A 25,952-nucleotide genomic window follows, 5' to 3' on the forward strand; every position below is an offset into this window, starting at 1 on the left:
TTGCCTGTCGCTCTATGACCTCGATAATCGGCGGCAGCCGCTGCGCTCGCTGCCGTCGGGCAAGGCGACCAACCAAGCGAACAAGCCACCCAGAAAGGCACTTACTGACCGACCAGCGTGCGATAAGACAACTGCGACGACACCGACGCCAATACTACCCAACTTGCTGCCCCTGGAAATAGCCCGCCGGCGTCAGCAGCAGCAAGGACAACATGGAACACGGACGACGACAAGAACAACCGAAAGACGTCGACTCCGTAACGATATATTATTGATGGCCAGGCAGGACACCGTGCATTGCAGCCCTACAGTCAGGACCGCGGCAAGCAATACTGGAGGAATCAGCCGTAGCAGTAGCGACATTAGAGCTGCTTTCCGCCATTTGTGCTGCCGCTGCCGACGCCAGTAGCTATTACAACATACAGCTACTCATTGAAAGAAAACGAAGAAGCCAGATAAAGAAGTAGGATTGACAGTGGCAACCCAACAGTAGCCTGCGACATTGTGGATGTACTATCTATCGGATTTTGGTCTTCCTCAGACACTAGCAGAGGAAGAAGGCAAGCCAGAGCGAAGGTCATTGCTAATGAGCTCCTGTTCTGGGGCGGCGAAGGGAGCAGACCTCATTGTCGGATTTAGCTCGGGAACATCATCAGGTCGGTTGACTGATTTCGACGTACGCGCTACGCGCAGCTACAATGGAAGGTCATGAAACAAAGTGATTTGTCTACATGTGTAAAGAAAACAAGCGGGTTTGTTGAAACAGGAGAACAGAGTTTCGTTGTTTTGCGGTCGATGCTAGGTGCGATAGGAATTACCTAAATGTGAAAGTTCAATAGTATGTATCACGGTAACGGTATCGACAAACATATAATAATCGATTTATCAGTTGAAAAAAGATCCTGAATATTAGTATGATCAAAGGACAGTCCACCTGGCCTTTAGATTCTCGAGCTAACTGTACGTTTGATATTTAAAGATCATAAGTAGTTATAGGAATTACATTCGGCGAGCTTAACATCAGAGGAAGTCTGCCAAATCTCAATGTATTACCGCTTTCAGTATCACAGAATACATTGAAACGTATGTTCATTATCATTTTGATACATAATGAAGTGGTTAGGTAATGTTAATAGGTACTCTGAAATCCACCGTCCAGCTAGTTTTTCCAGTGCCCAGTCTATCTTCTGCAAGACGCATTGGCAAGAATCGAAGCAAACAGTTGTTGTTGGAACATCAATGCATAGTGATCACGGAATTCTGTCAGAAGTGTGTTTTGTTACATCGTTAGAAGTACGAAAATGTCGATTTTCATCCCATATGATTTGTACATCGGTACTTGAATCACAGCACACACCGAGAACCAAGACGAGTAGTACTCCTTAAGCGCAACATAAACAGCAGCGTTTCCCTACACTCTTACAACTACTACCGTTATTCAGCTTTTAAATCGAAATTCCTGAGTCGGAAGGACCGAATAAGACCGACCGACCGGCATCTAAAGAGCTTGGCGAGTTCATGACTCTACAAAAAGGAAGAGGTCCTGAGCACTGGCTGCGTTTTGGCATCAGCTGAACGGCACTGGTACACAGGTCAAGTCAGCCTTCCGTCTCCCGCTTTCCTTTTTTCAGCCGCAGGCTACAGTATTAGCGTCTTGCGTCAAGCGTGGTTCCGGTATCTGCCAAGAAACTTTTAAACTAGTCAAGCTGGATAACCACCAGCCAACACTGATCGCCAGGTCCCGTGTGCTCCGTCGTTTGACAGAAAGATAGAAGATGGCTGCTTGTCCTGTCGTCTGGCACCGCTGGATACGCTGGTCCGCCACGCAAGCGCTGCAGTCTCGACTACCGGAGCTTCAGCAAACGAAAAGGACACAGAGACGTCCAGGGCATATCAGCGAAGCGCAGGGGAGTTCGTTGATCCGGCTGACCTGCTTCAAATCCGAGCTGGATTCCGAGCGAGCCCCGTACGATCAGCTGCCTCGTTTTCATTGGGTCGCTTGGGTTCCCATAGAAGAAATATTACCAGATATCAATAGAATTCGGTTACTTGGTTCCTTAGATTGGGAGAGCTTAGACTAGCTCCATGCCGCCGAAATGCCACTGTTATGAGGGGACAAGGTGACAAAGCAAGCCGGTGTTTGTTGCAGCCGATGGCCGTTCGTCGTTACAGGCGCGCTGCATCCAGCGAAGGTCACCATGACTACAGAGGTAAGACGCAATAGCCGTACGGCCGTATGTGTGTACGTGTGGGGCATTCATATGAGCCTGTACGGGTCGTGAGATCGCCGTCGCAAGACGCAAGGCGTGCACTAACTTGCACTGAACCACATCGTATCGCCAACAAGACCACGGGAACATTAGTCTCAAAAGGCAGTATTTGAGACCGCAGCGACGGCGAGCGCGGTCCGCCGAGATAAAAGCCAAATGGAGTAAAGAACCGAACGACGAACCCCATTGTGGTGCCAATGCAGGGGAACCGATGGGGTCAGGGTTTTGGGACAGAGCTCTTTTACCCTCTTTCTTACGCTGACGGGGCGGTAATGATGACTACAGAAACACATGTTCGGATACATGAAGACACACCCAGATACAGTCCATGTAGGGCGGCGAGCTGCCTGATGGAACCGGCAGACAAAACAGCGCAAAAATTTGTCAACATTGCCATTGTAGCTTGCGTTAGTTGGTTGCGAGCTACGGCAATGATGGCGGCAGCAAGGTTTCGCCTGGCTTGTTTTAGTTGGTCTCCCGGAGGCAGCCAGAAACATCAGAGAAATAGGAGAGAGGGCAAAAGCAAGACAAGAAACTTAACGGAAGCCATCGTTTTCTTACGGATCATAAGACACCATCGGAAAAAGTCTGTATAAGCGCTATAAAAACACAGGATATAACAAGCCAAAAGGCTGTCTCTTTCAGCCAAAGAAGGGCAAGGTGACGCCTTGTTCAGCAGGCGTCTGTCTGTAAAAGCTCACCGGTTACTGTCGGCCTAGGCGTCGTCGCCGATTTCTAATAAATTAGAAGAGCGAAAAAAATTCAGTGAAGCCCAGTAATCAAAAACAACAGCCCTTATGGAATGAGCGGATCTTCAGGAAGATGGGGGCATCTACGTTGCATATTATGTTTTACTAGTAAGGGACGTTTGAGTTTCCTATAATATCATAAAAGCAGACTGCCGAAAACAGCTGTTTCAAATAGCAGGAAATCTGATGATGTTTTGCCATTTGAGCTACCGGATATGAGCTAAATCTGTGTCTACAAAATGTTGATACCATCAAAATTAGACTATATGTTACATTATATATAGCATGTTATTAAAATGATAACTCACTTTAAAAAATACTGCCAATGAACCTCTCTATGTTTCGAGTTTTACGTTCGGTATCACCGTTGGGCACTCCATCAGATGGCTGGCTGAAACCGCCCGTGTGTCCATGCAACGGTTCGAAAGTAAGACCATAACGTGTTTCTAAGATTAACAGGCGATGACGTTACCTGCTAGTTTAATACGGACGCCACTATCGAAGTGATTCAAATATTTCCTTTGGTCACCTTCAGTATCAGAGGGATAGACAAAGACGGCTAAGCTAATCCCTGTCGTCACGCCGAATATGCCTCTAGCGACCCACTGAAAGTATCTTTATTTAAAAAATTTTTAGTCTGGCCGTTCTTATCACAAAATGGATTATTACTTTTAGCCTGGAATAGCAGTCTAACAAGCGCAAACGCCTAAAAAACGAACCTCATTTCGTTCCGTCTACAGGATGCTCAAATTAGTCTCTGTACCCCGCTGTAGGTAAAAGTGCTTGCCGCCGCCAGCGCGTCAGCGATAACAACAGATTTTAGCACGTTCCCACGCGGAATAGTCATAATTCGATCAGGGAAGCTTCTATAATAATGAGCTACTGGTAGCGTAAAGTTATATGTAGATTACGATCGGATGGTGGATAAGAGTTACTGTAATTTCGTCTCAACTTGATATGGTTAACGAACTTTTAAATACCATGGTTTATCGATAGCTTGTTTTGTATTTCGAAAAGCCGCAATCGTTTTAAGAAAGGTTTGCAGCGATCCGAAGATGTTGTGTTTGCATCCTTCAACTGAGGACAAAGGTTAACCATTGCAGTGTCACAGCCATCGAGCCTGGAGAATCACAAGAAAATAAACGGGAATAAAATTATTCATAAAATAGGTTTGCGCTCGGACACGGCGCGACTACATCAAGCTGTCACCGCCTCGCTATTGTCTCGTAAGCCTTTTATCTGCCATAACTATGTGCCTAGCAGCAGCCTAAAAAATAACACATACATGGGCAAAAATATAACTTAACTATAACGAGGAAACCAATTGTCCAAGTTAACGACACCGAAGGAACACGACGGGCGTAGCGAGGAGTGCGCAGTAGCCATTGTCCATCAGCAGAGCATGCTACCGAACGGATGAGATTGAGATGTCGCCCTAGCCAAGCCAAAACGATATTAAGCCGACGTTTTGGTCAGGCCACATCACTGCTGCTCCCAGCGGTAGAAGCCAGGCCTGAACGCTCGCCGAGCCATGATGCTATTGCTGACGAGTCTTTGGCCCTGTCTACCCGCTGTGCTCGGCTATGTGGCCCAAAGAGGTAATGAGTCGCAAAGATGACCCACAATGCGAGAGTAGCGGGCGATCCACCTCAACCGGCGCGGCGGCAGAGCCCTTCCCCGTAGCCTCGAGTTAGGAGAGGAGCTACATCAGCCGGCATCTGCGCGTTGGGGAGACGCGGTCCGCTGCTGCTGGCGCTGGATGGGAATTCTCCCGGAAGTTGATCTACTTAACTTTTACCGCTCGTGTGCTAGCCAATCTAGATGAGCAGTGAGGAGTACGCTGCAGGGAGGTGGTGGAGGGAGAGAAAAGAACGAGCTCTGAAGAGAGAAGCGGGATTATGAAGGTTTATCTTGAGTTGGTCTCGTCGTCTTTCATCTCATACACAAATACACACAAGTCCAGAAAGCAGACGCACACGTTAAACGAGTAAGCCGATGGTCGAAGTATGGAAGACAGATGACAATATGGCCTGAATTTCCAGCATTAACTCCTTGAGGTCGTCAGTCATACCGATGCGTCATTACCGCGCCTATACGGCTTGACAGAATTAAGTTTTTATTTGACAAAATGTAAGTAGATGAAGTGGGTTAAAAATCGTCGTGCTTCGAAATTGACCGAAAATCCAGTTATTGTAATGGGCTCCGGTAGCGTTTATGAAGAAATCCATATCGACGATGGATACTGAAGATAATCTATGCAAATGAAAAAGCGAACTCTGAAGCGCCTTATGGAGAAATCTGAGTCATAAAGCAGGACTATTAAAGGATAACCGCGGACCTGAATATTACACGCCAAGCCTACGGCATCTTGATAAAGGATAAAGATGAGCCATTGCCCGGTTAATCTGATACTACATCACAATTTGTGTATGCAACGTTATGACACGTGCAGTTTGTTGTTATATACATTGGTTGAGCACAAACAACTTCTCGGATATGGCCCGTCCGAACTGGTCTGCTGTGATCCTTTCACTAATGTACGATGTATCTTCAAACAGTTTATTAGATATTAAAAACATTCTCGAAGCGTTTTAGGAATTCTGGAGACTGTGCGGAAAATAATAAAAGACCTGCCGAGTGACTTCGAAACCATATCATCAGACTACCCGTATCTAAGCAGTTTTGAGGCCGGTTGGCAGTGGCTTGGAGCGACACAGACATTTTTAGACAGCGTAGTTTTGTCCGCTTATTCTGTATTCGTGCATATACACATACACGCATGCACGTACACACAGACGCGTGCAGTTTCTCTCGTAGATTGTTCCTGGCAGAGGTGCAGTTGTAGTAACTTTTCCGTAGCGATGCCGTTCTTTCCCTTCATTTTTCGTTCTCTCGCGGCCTCGGTTCCCCTCGCCATCGCTGTTGGTACCGCCATTGCAAAGTGGCGCGCTATCTCCAACCTCAATGATAAGTCAAGCTGTAAACTTGGCTCATATTACTTTTATACGCTATTATAAAATGATAATAAATTCAATCTTACAGCTGCAGCCGAAGCCACTGCAGCGGAGAGGATTTCCTGCTTTTGCGCTGCGCCCGTCGCTATTCCCACCGAACCAGATTTAGTCCATGGTGCTGCTGTTGCTGCTGGTAGCAACGCCTGTCTGTGGTCACCATCATCGGCGACAGCCATTGGACCCAGCGGACATCATAAATGTGTAAACAAACCCTATTCCGCCGGGTATACTTCCCCTTCCGTTCATGTCCCATCCCATGTCCATAGGGGATTTGTCCCGACGGCTGTCCTAAAATCTCCACCTTTGTCCCTATAGCAGCGAGTGGAGGCCCTACCAAATCTTCGCCTCGGTGTCTCCTTTACCCCATACGCCTCCCATTTTTACCAGCTTTTAGAGCGCAGACGAAAACAGGCACTCTAGGTTTCTCTTGCCAGACCAGCTCAGCCACCTACAAACCTACTGCTCCTTTCATACTCGGCGTTGCTCTTGTCATTATCGCCCTAGCGGGGTCCCTGGCCGTCGTAGCTGCAGCACATTCACGCAACAACACCGCACAAGCACTCATAATTGGGATAGCAGCACCTTGAAGCTGCAGGCGAGATCTGAGAACTGGCGTTGCCAGAGCTGGTTAGCTAGATGGCTAAGTTACATTTGCCTGTCTCGCTATCCACTAAACATGAGGATGGACAGCCACTGCTTTTAAATTGGGCGAGTTTGTTTCTGGCCTGCAAGTGGAGGGTAGCGTTTTATTGTCGGTCGTTCATAGGCTCAGTGGAAGTGGCTCAGCGTCAGATGGGCACAGACCAGCACGGCAGATAGGCCAAGAGATAGAGAAATCGGCAAGCTAAAAGCGAGCTTTCGTGCTTTCAGACGCCTCTGAGGTTGCTCAAATGAGCCGTGACTAAAGCGTACAGCTTCTGTAGCTAACGGAAGCTATCCTACAAATCAACCTAGAATAGCAGGATAGTATTTGTGAAGTGGCGTTTGAGGTCCACTGAAACTGGCGCTTGCTTATCAAATGAAGCGACGGTGACAGGTAGAACATCAGTATCTCTATTTACCCTTTATCGCCCACGTCTTCGTCGTTTTCACAGACCTTCATTTCCTATCTTATTTCTTTTTTCAATTTTATCACGTCTCTCTGTTCTTTCTTTGCTCTTTTTTGCGTTGCTTTACTACCAGCGTCAAGTGGAGATAGCAGAAGCCTTCAGAAATACAGCAAAACCCAACCGCACGGGTTAATTAATCGAGGACCGTGCAGGATACGCGAACAGGACCCTTAATCAAAGTCAGAGTAAAATTTGATTTCATTGTTTGTTAATGATCACTAATCTATGTCTGCTCTTACTATGTAAGAAGCCATGTCTCTCTCAAGTCAAATCAACGAGCTCTACGATTACAGTGTCGTAACTGTTGGCGGTGGTAACGACGCCGGATGGCATGTATGTCCGTACCGTAGATAGGTGGTTAGATTGACCAAAACGATCACATCAAAAACATTCATTGACGTACACGCAATTCCGCATGGCGCGCAAACGTTCTCAGCCAACATCTGTATCAAATCTATAATCCTTTTTATGTGCTTTCCTTCTTGAGGAGATGCTGCGTCTGAGACAAAGGCTCTAATTAAAGGGATCGATATACCTAGGGATAGTACCTAGTGCAAACAAACAAAAGATGCAAACAATGTCATTATCAAATTGTGGAAAGAGACGTTTTTATCACTCAGATGTGCTGCATACGAAGGTCGTCAAGATTTAAGGGTGGCTGTACTCGTTATGACACGACAGGGCAATGTAATATTCATTGAAAACCATGTTCTTTCAGGCTTAGAAAATGTAAGGTAATGGTAACTGTTTGACTTCTTTCCTTTTATGGCACATCTTCTCCAAAGAGGGCAAATTATGCTGTGCCAATTTCGTACGTGTGGTTGAACCGACGACTATCGCATGTTGATTCTCGTGTACGGTGAGTATCAACGAATGCGCTTAAAAGATAGCAGGGTAGTAGGCTTAGAAGGAGTAGAATAGTGCCATAAGGTGCATTTGGAAAAGTTGCATCGTTCCAAGTCTCTACGCTGCGACGCATCACTCACAACAGACCGAGCACAAGCTAGGCCGGATGGCGGTAAATGGAGTGGACTGACAAGGGCGGTCAATATCGCCGTCCGTTTCTTCAAATACTTCGACGCCTTAAGCAGGCAAGCCAAGAAACGCTCACATAGGTCATAACAGGCCTCGGTTGCTTTCGTTGCACTGCCCGATCACCCTCGGGCAGCGCTTACCCTCTCTGGCTACAATCCTTGCTGCTACTGCTATTACTATTGCGAATGATTGTTTATTTACAAGATGTCCTCGAAACGACCGTAGTAGTTTTATATCGACTTTCCTCTTCCCGTGTGGTCTTACGGCAAGACCATAATGTTGCTTCGCCTCAACGAGGGTGCGCTGTATTGCTCGGGCTCTTAGACCCAACCGACTCTCGGCTTCGCGAGTTGCTGCTATACTGCCTGTGGCTCCATGGTAAAGGTGTCAGTTATTGCGAGGCCTTGCCGCCATTCCGGGAAAGAGATGACCCTTATTTCATCCTAAAGTGAGGAGCGGCTGTTGGATCATGCTCACTGTGTCTGGTCACAGGGGCGGCAGTGGCTATCACAAGCCCAGGCGTTGCCCTCTACTACTGCTAGGCTGTCCGTCGATTCTGTCATAGTATCCGAAAATACGTTTTACGTTTGGTACCGCCATTAGGCATTTCACCAGACGACTGACTACTAGCATAAAACGAAGGTTGTCCGAAGTCGTCAGTTGCCCATTCAGATAAAACATATTGCTGTATTTATTGGCGTTGTCATTATTACTGTTGGAGTTTGTTTGGGATTGCAACAAGCGAAAATCACTACTTCTGCAAGCGCTGTGGCAGTCACCGAAGGGGCGATTCAAACTGACTGTTACTGATTCTACCAATCCAACTGCTGACATCTACCTGCTTTCTACGTTTGCCTGGATACTGCTTGCTTGGTCATAGCGCTTGCATCCAACAATTCGCAACTCTCATGTTTACAACTAAAGAAAAGTTTTACTACGAGAAATCAGGACGATCCTGTCTAGCAGCAGCGAAAAACGCACGTCGGGTCTCGGTGTAAACGTTGTTGAAGAAACTCACGGCTACGGAGCCATCGACGACTGGAAGGCTCGTTGACTCTCCCTGGAAGCAGTAGCAACTGCGAGCACGCTTCATCTTTCATTCTATCTTTTCTCATCAGTTCTTCCAATACACTCAAACACCGATTCCAGCCCGAAGTGAATCAACAAAGCTTAGCTCTGTCTCGGATCAAGTGAGGAACGGGGTTACAGAGACAAGTCAAGGCAAAGCAGGGCGTAGCGAAGTAGCGAGGTTCGTATAGAGGACCACTCCGTGAGGTTTGGTCGTGAGAGAGAGGAAGGAGCGAGGGAGAAAAAGGAAGAAAGAAAAAGAGAGTAGGCATATTATTGGAGAGAGCCGTTGCCACAGTTAACAGGATCAACGCTCAACACCCACATTGGCTGGCGACCACAGGCACTGCTGCCATCGACATCGTACTAGCAGCACGCATGGCTCGTTTTTTCTATCGTTTAATTTCCTCTTGCTGTAGAGCTTACCGATCAGGGCTGGGCTGAGTGGGACACTTTGTTTGGGCTTCTCCTTCTCTTCCTGAGATGTGTACATCTATCTTTTTGCTTTTTTCTCTTTCTTTGCCTAGATACTTCCTGAAGTTAGCAAGCGAGCTGATCAGGATAGCGGGTGTGGATAATGATTATTACATGACGTTGGGTTTTATTTCGTGGGAGAACCCTGTTTCTGTGGGAAAGTAAGCTTTCTACTTACGTGACGTTTGGAGTTGGGTTTCCTGAGAAGACGCAAGGCACGTTGATTGGACGCGAGCTAGAGCCCCGAGACACTTCCTTGGGAACCAGCTCCACTCGGGGTGGTACTTCGTTTTGCAAATCTGTCGAGTGATTGAGAAAAAAACGCAGAGAACATGATAAGTTGTTGATGAAAGAAGCAAAGTCGTTAATTTTTCGCTTAGTTCAAACAGATAACTCAAAGAAATAGTCGACAATACGGTACCGCTGATAGATTTATTAATTTCAAGTTAATTGATTTAAATATACAATAGTCATGTTGTATTTATGTTCAGGTAACCGCGTACTGTATATATTAGATTAGGTATCTTTTGACGATCGATTTTGCTAGAGGACGTCACTACGAGAAACTACTTCCTCACTTCCTCAGAAAGAAGCCTCACTTCGCAAAAGTTATCCGACAGCACCTTAGTATTGAATGGTTCCTCTACTGTATAATCTGTGGCAAAGCCTAACGTGTATCGGAACGTCGACACGCCATCGCATACAATGTCAGTTATCAACCCTCTTGTAAGATTTCCATACATTTCCTACGACTCTCATCTAGACGAAGAAATTTTCAAAGGATTAAAGAAATTTCAATGCAGAAGCTATCGCTGAATATAATTACTAACATTACCATATATGAATATAGATACTAACGATTCAATTGCCTTTTGATGTTTCTATCTTGCCTTTATGAAACCCATTGTAAAATAAAAATTCATCATTTTCACCAGGAGTTTTGTTTAAAGCCTACGACCTTAAAGGAAGAAGGAGCAGAAGCACACGATATTAAATCGCTATCATTTTACATGAAAGCATAATAATTGAGTTGCTTGAAGTGTTCAGTTCTCTTCGTAGCAGGCCCAATTACCCAACTGCGCAAAGTGCTTCAAACATGTTTCAAGTAAAACAAACAAACAAACGAACTTCGGAGAGACGCCTTGAAAAACATAGCGACCAATCCATGTTTCGTCGTGCACGATACATGATTCTTAGCACGTTGGCTCATGCATATCGTAAATTCAAGCAAAAAAACGGACATCCTATTCGGCCATGTAGGGAGCCATCTTGCGATGTGCCCTATTTTATGAAATGATTGATGTTCCATGCTGCTATATCGCCATCGATCGCAACTCTACAGCGTCAAATATGAAGTTTCATATACCATCTTGCTTCTCTCGCAGTGCATCTTGTCCCTATTCCCGGTGGAAATAGGCCTATAGAGACTTTTTGCAGGTGAATATCTCTTGTAATTATAACGTATCGTAATACAAACTTATCGATGCTTGCCGATTGAATAAAACTGAAATAATTATATTTATGTCGAGTCCTCGGGTTCTGATGACCGAATCAAGACTACAGCAAACCTGCAATAAAAGCATAGCCAAAAACGATGCCATATATTCAGGTATACCGAAAAGCACAGCATTTATTTCAAACACATGAAATTTGCAAACAAAAAAAAACACATTTCGTGGAATGGTCTTCGATCTATCTTTTAAAAATTGTCGGGTTTTTCGGTGAATAACCAATACAAATAGACCTTTACTGACTAATAGTAGGGTAACGACGTATCTCGTTCTAGGGTTCACATAGCATATTTATTTATTACTAAACTTTACTGGCAAATCCTTATTCTCAAACAATATTATGAGTAGCCATTTTCGGAGCTGCTTGCACTGCATAAATGCAGAAACAGAAGAAATACTATCGTATCACCACTGGATTCTGCTGTAAACTAACTTGAGGTAACTCAAACGTTGAAAAACATTAGGAAGAACTATATTACATTTCACAATGACATGGCCCCCTTGGATGATTTATATTTGTTCAACTTTTTCCTAATTGCTTCTACTTCATAAAGATATGTCGATTGTTGAACCGGAAAAGGGCTGAGTGACACAGTCACCTCGACAGATAACACGTATCTCAGAGGTAGGGGGTGGCGACCATGAATATAAGTACACAAACACTGGATAATAATCTACAAAATCTCCCTTACGATCTCCAGCCACAGCGACTGACCGCAGCGACCGACCAATGCAGGGCCTTACTGCCTTCGTGGCTTGCCTTCAATTTACTACTGCTTGGTTCGCTGCCTGGCTGAGTTGTCGCCTTTTGAGTCACTTACGGGACGTCAAAGTGCTACATAATTGCCTACGGCATCATATCATATTTGTAGCTCATACATGTTACGGGCGGATCCTCCATAAAGCAAGTAGCCAGGGTCATGGTCAGTGACCACCCTAACCTTGAGCACTAGCAATTTCACGCTTATCATTTCTAAAGGGTAGCGATTCACATACATCCTCGAGGATACGAATATACGAGGGTAGCTTTAAGGCATTCTACAACAGCGGCGAGAGGCTCAAATCCGTATCAACAGAGGCCCTAGTCCGTGGCGTCGTAAGTGTCCCGAATTTGTCGAGTCAGCCGTTTTACTAATTTGCAGGAAACGACTGTGGCATCGTGGTCGTGTGGTGATGGCAGTGCCAATGCCGCCGAAGAACCGGTGGAGGCCTGTTGCCTGCTGCGGGAAAGGTAGCGCCGAGAATGGGAACTGATTCCCGCTGCCGCTGAAACCCCTGGAATCGCTAGTTTTCGAGGATGTACTGCTAGTGCCATTGGAAGAATTCTCTGATGGCGTGGGCGCTACGCTGATCCTGGCTAGCTGGCTAGTTGGCGCTGGCGATGATTGTGGCTGTGCTGGCGGAAATTTGAAGGGTCGACCCACTGCTACTCGCCGGTCCCTTCTCGTCACGTCATCACTTTGCGACCTTTTGTTGACTTCAACTAATTTCCTAGAGCTGGCCTCCGCCCACCGTCGTGCCATATCCGCTGCGGTTCGTCGCAGTCATCACTACCAACGTTATTGTTGTCACGGTCAACCCGATTGCTTAGAGTTTTTGGGCTGCTTACTGCCACCGGCCTCGTCTCCTACGTCCTTCCAGCCTCCTTCGACAGCATCAATGTTTTTTGTCGAGAGAACCGGAATTGTTTTCGACGTATTGTCACCAGTACCGCCAACATTCGGCCGACTTTATGGTCTATCCGTGGTAGTAACTAATTCACCGACACGTGTACACGCGGCCGCATTTAATGTTTATTTTTTAACACGGTTAGACATTAGTTAAACCTTGAGCAGAATATCGGCAGTGGGATGCTTCACAATAAAGTAAGACGATAGAATGGCTACGTAAACTAAAAAAGGAAGTTGGCACCCAGTTGAAGTGAGCGCATAGACTGCGTCTCTTTGGTAAGGAGAAAGGAAGTTGAGAGTGCTAGAACGTCTCTCTACGTAAGAGCATGGGTCAGCAAAACGCCTCTGCGCGGTTCTTTTAGCAGGCAAAGGCGCTCAAAAGAAGACGCCCCGCCGCAGAGAAATTGGTCACCCCAGCACTCATTATCGTGCAAGTGATTCAGGCAGTTTCAGGCAGTAACAATGTTGGGAGCATGGTGAAAGCGGCAGTGGGCGATGGTAGTGGAGTTAGGCTCGGTTTGTCGAACGGGCTTGGCGGTCGAAAAAGCGCCGTTGGGCTTCGACTGGTAGAAAGAGCAGACGAAAGGAGTCTACCATACGAAGCGAGAACCGAATGAACTCAGCCGCTGTGTCGTTTTGCCGCTTGCTTGGTCGGTCGGTCGGTCGGTCGGTCGCAGGGTCAAGAATGCGGAATGCATCTTGCAGGCTACAATGTGACACGAGGAATCCGAGTGGAGTCGTGCGCCACTCTGACCAAATACACTGGCGTCGTACATCCGTCTGCTCGCCCGCCAGTCAGTGCCCAGTTCGCTAGCAGCCCTAAAGCCGACGCGGGTAGCTCCACCGCTCCCGCGTACATGAAGGATGCCTGTCTTCAGCCTGTATCGGCCAGCACCTAACCGGGCTAGTGAGTTGACCGGTTGGGCGGCTGGCTGCGGGTCTGTTGGCGTTCAGAGCGTCCAGAACGCTGTGCACTGGAATTTGTATCGTTTTGCGATTAAGATCGAGAGAAGAAATGCTACGAAAGCTCTTGCGAACGCGGCCGCTGCTGCCAGCAATAGCTGCGACGACGCAATGCGTCCGTTATCTCTAGCTATTTGGGAACGATCGGACAGAGCGGGAGTCAAAGCCGAGGCGAGCAAAGCTGCGCTTACCAAATACAATTCAGTTTCTCACTGCTTGTGCTGATGCTGCTTCAGCTCTCGGATACTCGCACAGCCAGCTTCTCAGTGATGGAAAGGAGCATTTTAGCCATCTGTGATGAACACATGGGCGTTGTGTGGAGCCATCGCTCGATCAGTCGTCCGTGACCCACTTCGATGAAGAGAGTGGAAAAAAGATAGAATCGATCCTCGAAGAACTCGTGCTCGTGTCTTCATTTGTGAAACTTTCCGATATGAGGTCAGTTGCTGCAAATGATTCAGCAACGACTCGAGCCATTGAGAATGGGCCGAAAAGAATAGTACGAAGCATAGCATCGTCGCGTGTGGAATGAACCGTGAAAATACGAAAAGCAGGAAAAGACGTAGGGAATGAAAGGGCATTACAAAAAAGCGAAACAAAGGCTTAATGTCTAGGGCCGTCGATGATTTACCAGTTGATAGCCACTTGGATTGTTCTTTACCCTACGCGCATAGTAGTACATAAATAGCACAAATAGGTTGTATAGTTTCATTTTCAGCTAACAGAGTCGGTTCAGGCAAAGATAATTTCTCATATCTGCACGTTGTGATCATAGGCTACATATTTCAATAGACAAATCCTTAGCAAAAATACCCTTAGCTGCGCACATGGACCAAGACGCTAGGCTAATCCGTCACTAACTTGAACGTTCACGAGGAGATATTGCAGCAGACGAATATGTACACAAAAAACTTTCGTCTACGTTGCAGTCTTTGTCCTGCAACGTCTTTAGGAAATACAACAATGTATAGTACATAGTTCAACTCTTCTTGACAAAGCCAGCTTACCAACTAGGGCTGTTGGCACGAGACGGGGAAATGTAGAAGCAAGCAACGAGATAGAGATGCTGAGACGATTTCTTCTCAATCTGAGGAAGCTTCAGCAGATCCCAGCACCAGCACAACGGCAGGTAGCAGCTGTGGGGATGTGGGTTGCCCTTGTACCTGGTGCGCTTCTGCCGTTAGCTACCGCTGCCCCCCCCCCCCCTCTTCTCGATTTGATTCCGTTGAAGCGCCAAAAAAAATTGATGAGCGGAAGGCGCATAGTGGACTAGTAAAAATGCCGGATTGCTCACGGGCAGCATTCCGCTAGGAGGTTATATTTTATGTGTATCATTGGCTCTGTTGAAGACCCAAAGCCGCGAGCCCGGGCCGGTCGGGTTGGCCTTGTTCGCCCGGCCAAGGCGACTTCGCTTCTTCTCGTTTTCTGCAACTGCTAAGGCGTGCTTAGTATCGATAGCCGATAAAAGCATTAACGGAAGGCCGAGCGGTTGGAAGGCCAGACAGGGCACTGTACGAACGTTCGCAAAGTGCCCCAATGCCGGAGGCAGTGGCCTACTGTACTTCCTGTGCCAATGGGCTTCGTTTAGCCTCCTAAGCACAGTTGACTGGTGGTCGTCGTATAAAGCAGTTGAGAAGAGCGGCCGTGTATGAGCTGAGGTTCAAACACACTCACGGAAGCAGAAGAAAATGGGGTCTCTGCACAATGTGTTGTCGTCATTATACAGTACAGTCTTGGCAGACTAGGACAGGCACAGATAGAGCAATTGGTCTCTGCTAAGAAGCAGCAGCGGACATGAGCTTGCTGCGCTATGGGCAGCTTCGGCTACAGCTTCGCCTAACGCCAACCTTACCTGAGCTTTAAATTGGTTTCGGTATGCCATACCCGACCCAGATCGGACTAGGCCTTTTTGACAGGCAGGTTAACGACCGACTCCCCCCGTCTGGTTAATTCCCCAAAAGCTCATTGACTACAGGGCAAAGCAGAGAGATCAGTAACAAACAAATGAGCGAAAGTGAACGGATGACTCGAAATAAAGGGTCCGCAGCAACCAAATGGGAAGAAGGGCTTGAGACTAAGTCTCGAGTTCGATGAGAGCCATCAGTCGTGGCAGCAGCACAAATAGTAGAAGCTGCAGTGGCCGCCTCAGGAAGGACAACGGCAAATGGACGAAATTCGAATTAAAAACAACAGCAATTGTGAGCCCGTGTTGTCCATGTCACAGGTTAACCACAATCGGGTACAGAACAGATAGCATCTAGAGAGGCAAGTGCGTTGCGGTGCAGAAGAACAGGATTAGCAGTCAGAGACAACAACAAGCGTCTTGCCTTGAGTTATCCATACTACTCGCACTTGCCCCTTTAAGGAAAGCCTTGCGATCTTGCTCGAAGGATATTACCTTCATGCATTTGGATCTTAGCAAAGCACAGAGCAAAGATGTAGCTGAGAAGCGAAGAAAACACCCTAGAGTGACACGTGTGGGTGGGCATATAATAGTTTATGCTCGATTTGGCACGCCTGTCAAGTCGACCGCTGTTCTGTCAGCCCTGTACGCTGCAACAGTCTCTGTTGGGGCATTTTTCTCTTTCTGCCCGAGGCTTTAGCTCGTCTCCACCATGCGCAATCGATTCTCGCTGCTTGCTATTGACGCTGATACGGTTACACAGCGGCGCAAGCCATGTTCGTAACTGATGAAAGATAACCTGTTGGGCAGAGAGGCTGCGCTAAAAAGCGTTGAGCCATTGAAATGCCACAGTTCCCCGATTTATACGAAATGCTGCCGTATAAGATGCATATGAAGTTTGCTGCAAATAGACGTCATGATGATAACCAATACAGTTGTTCTAAAGAATTAGGCATCGGTAACAGCACGAATCAAAAGCGTGTACATATAATTTTACCACAAATAAGTGTTATTAGCAAAACTATCACGTAGTATAATCTCGTTTGCTTTCTTTGTATGTTGTCATGGCCAAATGGAAGGCGCATTTAAAATATTTGATACGCAAAAAAATGATCGAAACGAGTAGGTCTTAGGGCAATCATAAATTCCATTAGCAAGATATTTGCGATAATTGTGCACACAGGACTTGGTCTCTTTCAACAACTGTGGCTCAGTTCCACAAGCCCTATTGGCCTACTATAACGTATGTAACTTCACAGACAGTTATCAAGGTACCCCCAGCGCTAGACTATGACACCGAGTAACGCACTCTTGGAATACACTTAGCCAAGTATCTTTGAACGACCATCCGGGCAGACCTATCGGAAACGATAATCCGTCGAATAGTTAATAGTGAGCGGTGAAATCGAATCAGAATAGAGGTTAAAATGGCGGAGAACGGAATAAATCGGAGAGACTTAACGAGCGCTTAGAAAAATTAGTGTCACGACAGCGATAATAGTAGAAAAACAAAAATCATCTTTCAGCAGAAAAACAGCATCTCTTTACCGAAGCTTGACATGAAGCCGACAAAAGGCTTCGTGAAGGAAAACCGCGAGCAGAGATCTACAATTAGCACCGGTCGACTGAATCGTATCGTGCTGTATTCAGAGGCTGGGGAGAGAACGGAACGTCGCATTCGGTTTGAACTGTTCCTGTTAACGTAATCGTCGCCGATACCATCGATTTTGCTTGCAATGACTTCCTCGGAATTCCGCTAATGGACTAGAGAACATCAACAAAGACCTTAACTTAGACTGCATAAGCTGGGCCAAAAAGACAGAGCTTCCGGTCATCGGCAAATTAAATATAATCATCGGCAGACAAATCCGAAGACGAAGAACTTCCGAGTGGTTTCTTCTTTTGCGATGCAGTGCTTCCATGTTATAGATATATAGAATATGATCGAATTTTTTTATTTAATTAATTTTTTTTAATATCATCAAAATTTTATAACAAGTCTTGCATTGTATAATTAGGTTTCACCGAAAACGAACAATTTTTGTAACGCACTCGGCTATAGTTAATCATAAAGAAATTTTTTTTTTCGTTTTATTGATATATGCGCATACATATATGCGACACGAAATAAACACATTCTACGGATTACCGTAAATGTTTATTATATTTGTATATAATATATATATATATATATATATATAGGAAAGCAAATGTTTATTGTTTATATAAGTTATGTTAGATCCACTCACAAAGCCACAAATCGCCTTTAATTAGTTGATGATAAGTATCCGTTTCAATGTATTCTGTATCATTTTTACACTTACCAACTATATAAGCAGTGGCGGGCTTTGCGCTAACGAGGATCCTATTTGTGATTGTATCCTGAACGCGGCACCGGTATGTGCGTTCCTTGTCAGCCATGTTCGTTTTGTGAATTAGTAGCTCGCCAGTTGTCAACACCTGATATCGATCGTCTGGAAGGTCGCCCAGCCGCAAGAACAACAAATATAACACCAAGTTTTCTTAGATATATATATATAGCTGATTACATTGAAACCTTATTGACCTTTATTTCTAATTAGGTGGCTTAGAAAGTAATACCTCTTATTTAACGTAAGTCACACTAAGTCAACGCTTCTTGAAAGATCAAAATTTTACAGTAGCAGATGTGTAGCTAAACTTATTCGTATGCCTTCATTCAGACCTAAGGTAGAACCATTTGAGCATGAATGAAATTTCTACAAGTTCCATATTCATATCGGGGAAACTCTATATAATAGCTACAGACTCGAGACATTTATGGCGAGTTGTTGATCAGGAGCGGGTCAATGGTGTGCAGATAAAAGGTGTGCTTTACAATCTGTAATAAGGTACACACCGATACCAAAAAAAAGATGATACTATACAATTATAAAGGCTTTATGGCTTATCGGATTATAAAGCAATCGTGCATAATGAATTGCTGCTGTCTGCTAACGGCAGTCTTTCAAACTTCTATTGTCAACAATTGACAAATCACGACGGGCCATTGAAGAAAATCAACCGCAAATCGCGAGCAGAAAAGGCGTTGTCTTTCATTATAAAAACGCGAGACTATACAAATGTTGAACTAGACTGAGAGAACTTAGGTGGACAATTTGATGTGAAGTAAAATGCGGGTCCCACACTTTCGGACCGTCGTTTGTTTTGGGGTCTGCAATATCTCTTTGTTATTAATATTCATTTAACTTAATTAAAATTACATGATACATTTCTTTCCCAAAAACCACAGAATTATGTATAGCGATTATGCTGTTACTTGAAAAATATGAGAAGGTCAGCGACCAATATAGCATATTTAGTTTAGCAATATATAGATGCCACCATGTTTACCATTAGAGAACATCCAGGTTGTATGGTCTAAGTAGTATCGCTTACTGTCACCATTACTTTTCATCGCTTGTTCATTATAGAAGTTGCCAGCATGGGCTCGTCGCTCAACCTATTTTCATCCACATATCGTCATTTAGAGGAAACCCAGCCGCTCACTAGTTCTGCCCACAGGCACACTCTAAAGCATGGCGACGTCAAGGCCTGACCGACCCGCTTAGAAACGACAGATTAATTTCAAAATTAGCAGTTGTTAATTATCCACTATACGGTGAGTCGTCCGCGTATAGTTACATTCACGTTTTGTCAATATATATATATACGCTGAGTATATATGTGACATATAAATCTGGTCACCGTGCGTATGTCTTTGGGCGAGAACGCGTTAAATATGTGCATGCTGACGTTGCGGCTAGCTTCTCCCTCGTTCCAAACCGGGGTCTCGCACCTCGACAAGCATCGGTATCAATTATACAGTGTGCCAGAGCTTCGCTGCTTACCTGAAAGGCATAGCGGTATAAAGCGAACGCTTTAAAGATGGGTGAAGTGCATCCGTCCATGTTGTCTCTTTATTTGCCATTCGCGTCACCTGTTCAGGGCTTTGTTGGTGGTGCATTCAACGGCAACAGATGCCCTGTTCGTGTGGCCGAGCACACAGAATGACTCGGGGGCAAATGGAGGGTGACGGAATGTGCAGGTGTCATCTAATTCTGTGCAGTCACGTAATCGCTACCAACGTTAAGCGTAGCCATTACCTTTTTGAAGATGGCGTATTTCTTGTCGCAACATGGCAACAGTGCTTGGCACACGCAAAATTCAGTGCTGCTCTTGTGTTTCCTTCTTACCCAATGATAGAACGAAGCGGCCAAATAGACGTATGCATTTGAACGTTCCCTATTTCCCATTATAAAGCGAACTTTACTATGCCTAACGGTGTGCGCCTGAATGCTCTTGACGTTCCTTCGCATCCTGCAAATATCCTGCTGTCTAGTTCCTGTGAAGAGTTTTTGCGTTGTCCGACTCGACAGCGTCATTCGTCCCCTTGGGGCGAAATTCCGATGGGCTCGGAAAGTCATCAAGCCATTTTCTCAAGTAGCTCTTAGCCACGACTTCTACACACCTTTCGGCAATACTTACACCGTTGTTTCCAACACTCCGTTTGCCACTCCACAGTCTATAGCTGCCGCTACTTTCACGGACTCACACATATAGAGTATAACTATCATCGCCTCTGTTCAGCCAAAAGACACCAACCGCAAGAGAGCAGTCAGGAGTTCTTTTGCTTTCATCCGGTTCGTCTCTGGCCCGTTGCCAAAATCCACAATTGTACCTCATAGCCATCTGGCTCCAGTCTCGGTTCAATTCGACCAATCAACGCCTCCCGACCAGCCACCCGCCCGGTTTCATTCTCAGGCTGGTTGTCCCGGCTGAACTCACTGGTAAGAAACGCACTGGCAGTAGGGATCAGCTCAACGTAGTTCTTTACTGCAATGCTGTGGACCGAAAAGCTCTTAAGGGTTAGCTGCCGAAGGCCCGACGCCCAGAAGAACATTTCAAATCCTGCCACATCGCTTAGAAGAGATAGAGGCAAGGCAGTTGAGAGGCGGAGCGCATAGGCGGGTGTAGAATGTGAGTAGCGGGAGGCAGAAAGCTGTAGGATATTCCGAAGGGTTTCTCTTTACAGGAAAGAAGCTAGGAACGATAAAGACAAGGTTAAGAGAAAGTCCAAGAACAGTGTGAACGGACCTCGAAAAAACGGAAAACGTCGATCCTACACAGAGGGGAAGCTGGTGTGAAGGCGGAGAAGGAGCAGGCTTCCCTTGATAGGTAGCCAGCATTGCCAGCGTACTGGGCCTAGCAGTGGTAAAGGTGCCAGAACCAGTGGAGCCAGTAGCAATGGCAATGGTCCCTGCAGGAGAGAAGTAGGAAGACGGTGCTCACACTTTAGATGGGGCTTCAGATATAACTCCCATGTTAGCGATTCGGGCAAACTTGCGACCGTCACGGCAGTTTTCCGCTTTCGCATCCCAAACTTCGAACTGTTTTGTACAGTGTCGGAACTGTAAAGTTTTTTTCTGGACTATAGAAGAGTCGATCCGGTTCACACATATACAGATAGTGCGCCGCATATATACGTGGCCTGCTATCATATATTATAGCTAGGCAACATGTAGTAGATTTACATATTATATAAAGGTTACATACAATTGTATATGAGTTGTTTAAGTGTCGATGCTAAGACGAAATTAATCCCATTTTTAAATGACAAATGAGGCTCTTATTCAGCCCTAAAATTCGATAGAATAAATGTGGCACATCGGCTAATCAAAAATTAAGACAGGTTTATCCTGACAAACTTTTACTCTGTCTAATCTGTAGATAATAATACGAAACTGAATTGGGCTGCAGCATGAGGTCTTTGAAGCCGTATACCCATACAGCTCACTACGTTACTTTCACCTTCTTTGGCGCTGCAAATTCTTGAACTTTAATCTGCGTTATCACCACTTATTCTCTTTGCTGCAATTAGACTGGCTATGATATAGCTAAGGTATTGCCGGCCTACCATATCACCAGGCAATGGGGGAGTGATGAAAACATTTTAACACCCATACGTGTCCCAAAACGTTTTTCACAAAAGAGATCATCACACTACGTTACCCCATATGCCCACTACTCATGTCTTATATTGCCTAGCGACAGGACAGCCTTTCGCTCACGTCATTCCTTCATTCAACCGGTTACCGAAGTCAACTCGACGGACTTCAAGGAGCAGCAGGAATTTCTTCTTAACATCGGTGTCACGATTAGGCCTGTAGTTTTGCCCGTTGCTGCCTCCGAGGTCTCGTTCACCTCGTTTCTTCAGTTTTCGGGGGTTCAACATTGGTAATCCCACACCGAACTTGCGTCGAAGTAGTTTATAGAGTGAATATGTAGAGGCGGGATGATATTACGGGAGAGGGATCCGCTGTGTGAGGTATGCGGCGTGTCTCCTAGCCCGTGTGTTTGGCTCACTAGAGGAAAGGATGATAGCATCAAGCATACTACAGTAATTGGAGAGGCTGTTATTCGAATTAGAACGTCACGGCAGGTTCTGTCGAAGTCTCAAGTTTTAAAGGTCTGGTCGTTTCCTGTCCGCTTGGAACTACTGTGAATTCGTCGTACTCGTTGTCCTCGTCGGCGAAGTCGTCGAAAAGCACCACCACTACCAACGCGTTAATTACCAGTTGCTGTTCGTCCGCGCCCAGGCAGTCGATGGAATCGAGAGGATCTGTGTTAGATATGTGCCTGGTAGAGCTAGAGCAGGCGTTTAGCGGCGGCGGTCCGATAGAAGAACTGCACCTTTCAAACTGCGTGAAGATCGACAAGATCTTCAAGGTAAAGCACGGTTTAGCCTGCGGTAGCAAAGCAGCGGGCCGGTAGATAATCAAGTCAGCGTTCTTTCAAGATTGCAGTAAATTCGATGACGACTGAATGATTATCAGCAAGCGGCTATGAATAATACACGTTTCTTTGCTACGCCTTGGGCTTTGTGACGTGAGATAGACTGAAACCAGTAGCTGGGAAAGGCTGGCGTCCGCTTTCCTTAGCGGAAACACGCCCACTCCGTCGCCGTCTAGTCATTCGCCGTCTTTGTCGGCCGATGCCTTTCCGTAGCCCCTGAGGGTGTTCGGCGCAATGGGTGGGATTCTGGAAAGAAATCCTGAAAAAGACGACCCAGCTCAATTCCTTTTCAACTTGCATTCGAAAGCTCGTGCTGCGCTTTGACTACGGCAACTTTAAGAGAAGCTTCTGGCTTTTGGGAACTCTAGGAGAAGCTTTTGGTTTTCAGGAATTCTAGTGAAGCTTCTGGTTTTTGGCCCTTAAGTTTGGGGCAAAACTGACTGCGCGTGAACGTACTACGGACCAACGAAGCAAATGTCGCTCCCATATTGGTGCAAGCCTGCCTGCTCAGGTTTGCTCCAAAGGCAGTCTTAAGGATGGTCCGACCGGGTCACTGGCAATTATGCCTTATTGGGGTCGATTCATGACAGAAAAGACTTTTAAGAAATTATTAAGAGTATAGGAAGAAAAGAAAAGTAGCGAACTTGAGCTTGACTTAGCGTGAGACCGACGAGCAAGATATCACTACAAGCCTCAGTGAGTGGCGGTTGGCGCAAACGCCATCATCCACGACGTCAAATTTTACAGAAGAGAGGGGACTCGGGGGCGGAGAAGAACGAAAAAAAACTGTACCTCTAAATCCTAAGGGGTGAAGGGGGCAATCTGAGCTGTAGGGAAATGTCCATTCAAGGCTTGATCCGAGGGCCCTATCTATAGAGCTAAGGCATTGTCTAGTCTGATATTAGAAGTCATAGCTTGTCGGACAAACAAACAGGCTCTTTGGCTACGCATGAAGGGTATGTCTTGGACGTAGTTCTTCGAAGACCCAAGTGAGAGTAAAAATTAAGCAACTTTATTTTCATCTAATGTTATAGGAACATTTTTATCCCCTCGACGTATATAAATACTTTGACCTTTTCAGAGATATTAAAGAGGAGAGCTTACTGAAGCAAATTATGCTAATTATAGTTGTGACCTTATAGCACTTCCTAAACTTGAGCTTGACAGGCCAAAGATTTGTTTTGTTATAATTCACAAATTGCACATTATTCAACAAAGGGGAATTTATGTCGAGATTTGTTTGCTCTCATAAGTACATTCAAGAACCCCCATGGAAGTCGTCTAGGGCATATCTGCCATCAATAAACGTATAACTGTTAACGATGGACTAAAAAAGACCTGTTATCATTACACAGCCAACAAAGGATTCCAAGAAAACAACAGCCATAGAAAAAGGCTCATCCCACCCATTGTTTCGGTAACGCCCCTTCATCTGCACCCGTTGCTCTTCAAGACACCCATATCTATACTCCTCAGCTTCTCCTTTCCCGTGATGGGGTGGCCACAACGTTTGACTATTGCAACATATTATACTAGAATATAAGGCAAATACGGGAGGTAACTTTTGGTCACTGCGTGGCACTTTTGGTGCTGGTGGCTTAACCGCACTGACCGTATCTTTAGGTTAGTGTTTCGCACTATGAATATAAGTTTCAAGGCGTTAACCAGATGCCGCGGGTGCTGCGAAGAGAACAGTGGTTCTAACTGTTGTGCCATAATTGTAAGAGAGCTTTTATTTGGATACGTGTGCTTTCCCGTTCAGAAGGATGCCCCAGTTAGGAAGAAGGAATGGGAGCGGTGACGCTCGCGAATACTGCTAGGCGTAATGGGCTTTCTTTCTGCTTAATCGTAAGTTTTCCAGATGCGTTAAACAAAGGCGCTTTGTGATACATAGTACGCCTTCGTTGTTGACCGTGAATTTGAAAATTAAAAATAAATTAGGGCTTATTTTTTCTTCGCCCTTGCTTCGCGAAACGGTTCAAAAAAAAAACCAGATGCTGGGAAGCAAGAAGTATCCGGAAGGGATCAGCCAGGAAAAACAGGGTAATGCTGACTTACCCTGTTTAACGTGTAACGTGGCTTAGCAAATACTGCGATAAACTAGGGTGGCGAAGGAATTGTCCAGAAATAAAAGGATTTTGAAATGTGTACGGACTTCAAAACAACAAACAAGCATGCAAGCTTGGCCAAGGAAAGGAACTGTCATGCCGGACAAAAGGTGCCCACCGTGTAAATGGTGCGATCCGCGGTCTGATTCGCGCGATCCAGCGTTATTCCTCGCTTAGAATTAGAATAGTAGATTCCTCACATAGAAGCAGCATGTATTCTCTCCCACTTATTCTGCATCTTTCGAACGTCGCTTCCCATGAAGGCCGTAGCCTTCTTTCGCGGATATTCCCTTGATTCCCAATCCCAATTTTACCCTTGAGAGTCATCTTTCTATCTGTTTTGCCATCTCTGTCGGCCGGTCTTTTCTCCCAACTCCCGTCTTCTCAGACTTTTTTGCATCTAGCATTTAAAGCGTTACTTTCGAAGTCCAACGTCGACACCCAGCGAGCCAGCGCTTGCTTCGCCATTGTTCCTTTACTTCTTTTTCCTGGATGCGCTTAGCACCACTGGAAAAAGGCCGTCCGTCGTTTGGCCCGTCTGTAGCACGAGGGCAATCAAGATGACGGCAAATGGTGGATCGGCCTGCTTTGGCCCGTTCGCTACAGCCTGCTGCACTGCTGGCATCTCTCCTTCTAAGTACAGCGCTCGGCTGGCAGCAGTTGTGGCCTTTGAACGACTGCACTGACTAGCGGCGGATTGTGCGGATGACGGTTCTTGGGAATGCTTTGGGAAAAATCGCATCTTAGTAAAAAAAAAAAACTTTATATATAGAGTGTGCTTTAAAGGAAGATTGTGCAGCTATGAAAAATATGTAAGTTGAAACAGCTTGACGCAAGTAAAAAGAGAGGGATCGAGCACCTTTGTGGGTGCGTGTCTAAAATTTAGCGAGAACGGAAGGAGTGTGAAAGCGTGAAAGAGAGTGGAGGTAGTGCATAAGATACGCTTATTGTTCTAGTTGTGGAAGCGTCTTTCTGTCTGCTGTAGTTGTAACAGCATCAAGGACGGTAGGTAGACAGGTACAAACAGCAAGTTTCAACGGACGCTCGCCAGCCCGTCGGCTGGCTCTGGTGCGGGACACTGCTTGATTCTGCCTGGCAGGACACTTTTCTGGAGTCCTGTCGTAACCACGGTTTTAACTATTAGCGAGAACGACATCTGCAGTGGCAAAAGCCAAACGGAACGAGATAGTACTTTAAAGTGGTTTAGAAGAAGTTGGTTGCATGACATTGTCTTAAGAAAACGAACGAATTTAAACATAAACTAT

The 25,952-nt window shown here is 45.8% G+C and overlaps 1 protein-coding gene across 3 annotated transcripts in view; it reads right to left on the minus strand.

Moving 5' to 3' along the window:
* LOC111249218 (cell adhesion molecule Dscam1-like) overlaps nucleotides 1-25,952 on the minus strand; it is a 191,194-nt gene that overhangs the window by 71,997 nt on the left and 93,245 nt on the right. For all 3 annotated transcript variants that reach the window (XM_022802779.2, XM_086986052.1, XM_086986053.1), the window contains 2 exons: nucleotides 18,091-18,240; nucleotides 9,898-10,018 (listed from right to left, as the gene is read on the minus strand). In XM_022802779.2, coding sequence (XP_022658514.1) covers nucleotides 9,898-10,018; nucleotides 18,091-18,240 — 271 coding nt within the window. The remainder of the gene's footprint in view (nucleotides 1-9,897; nucleotides 10,019-18,090; nucleotides 18,241-25,952) is intronic.

This window comes from Varroa destructor, unplaced genomic scaffold, assembly GCF_002443255.2.
Source record: "Varroa destructor unplaced genomic scaffold, Vdes_3.0 BEIS01000004.1, whole genome shotgun sequence".
Lineage (NCBI taxonomy): Eukaryota > Metazoa > Arthropoda > Arachnida > Mesostigmata > Varroidae > Varroa > Varroa destructor.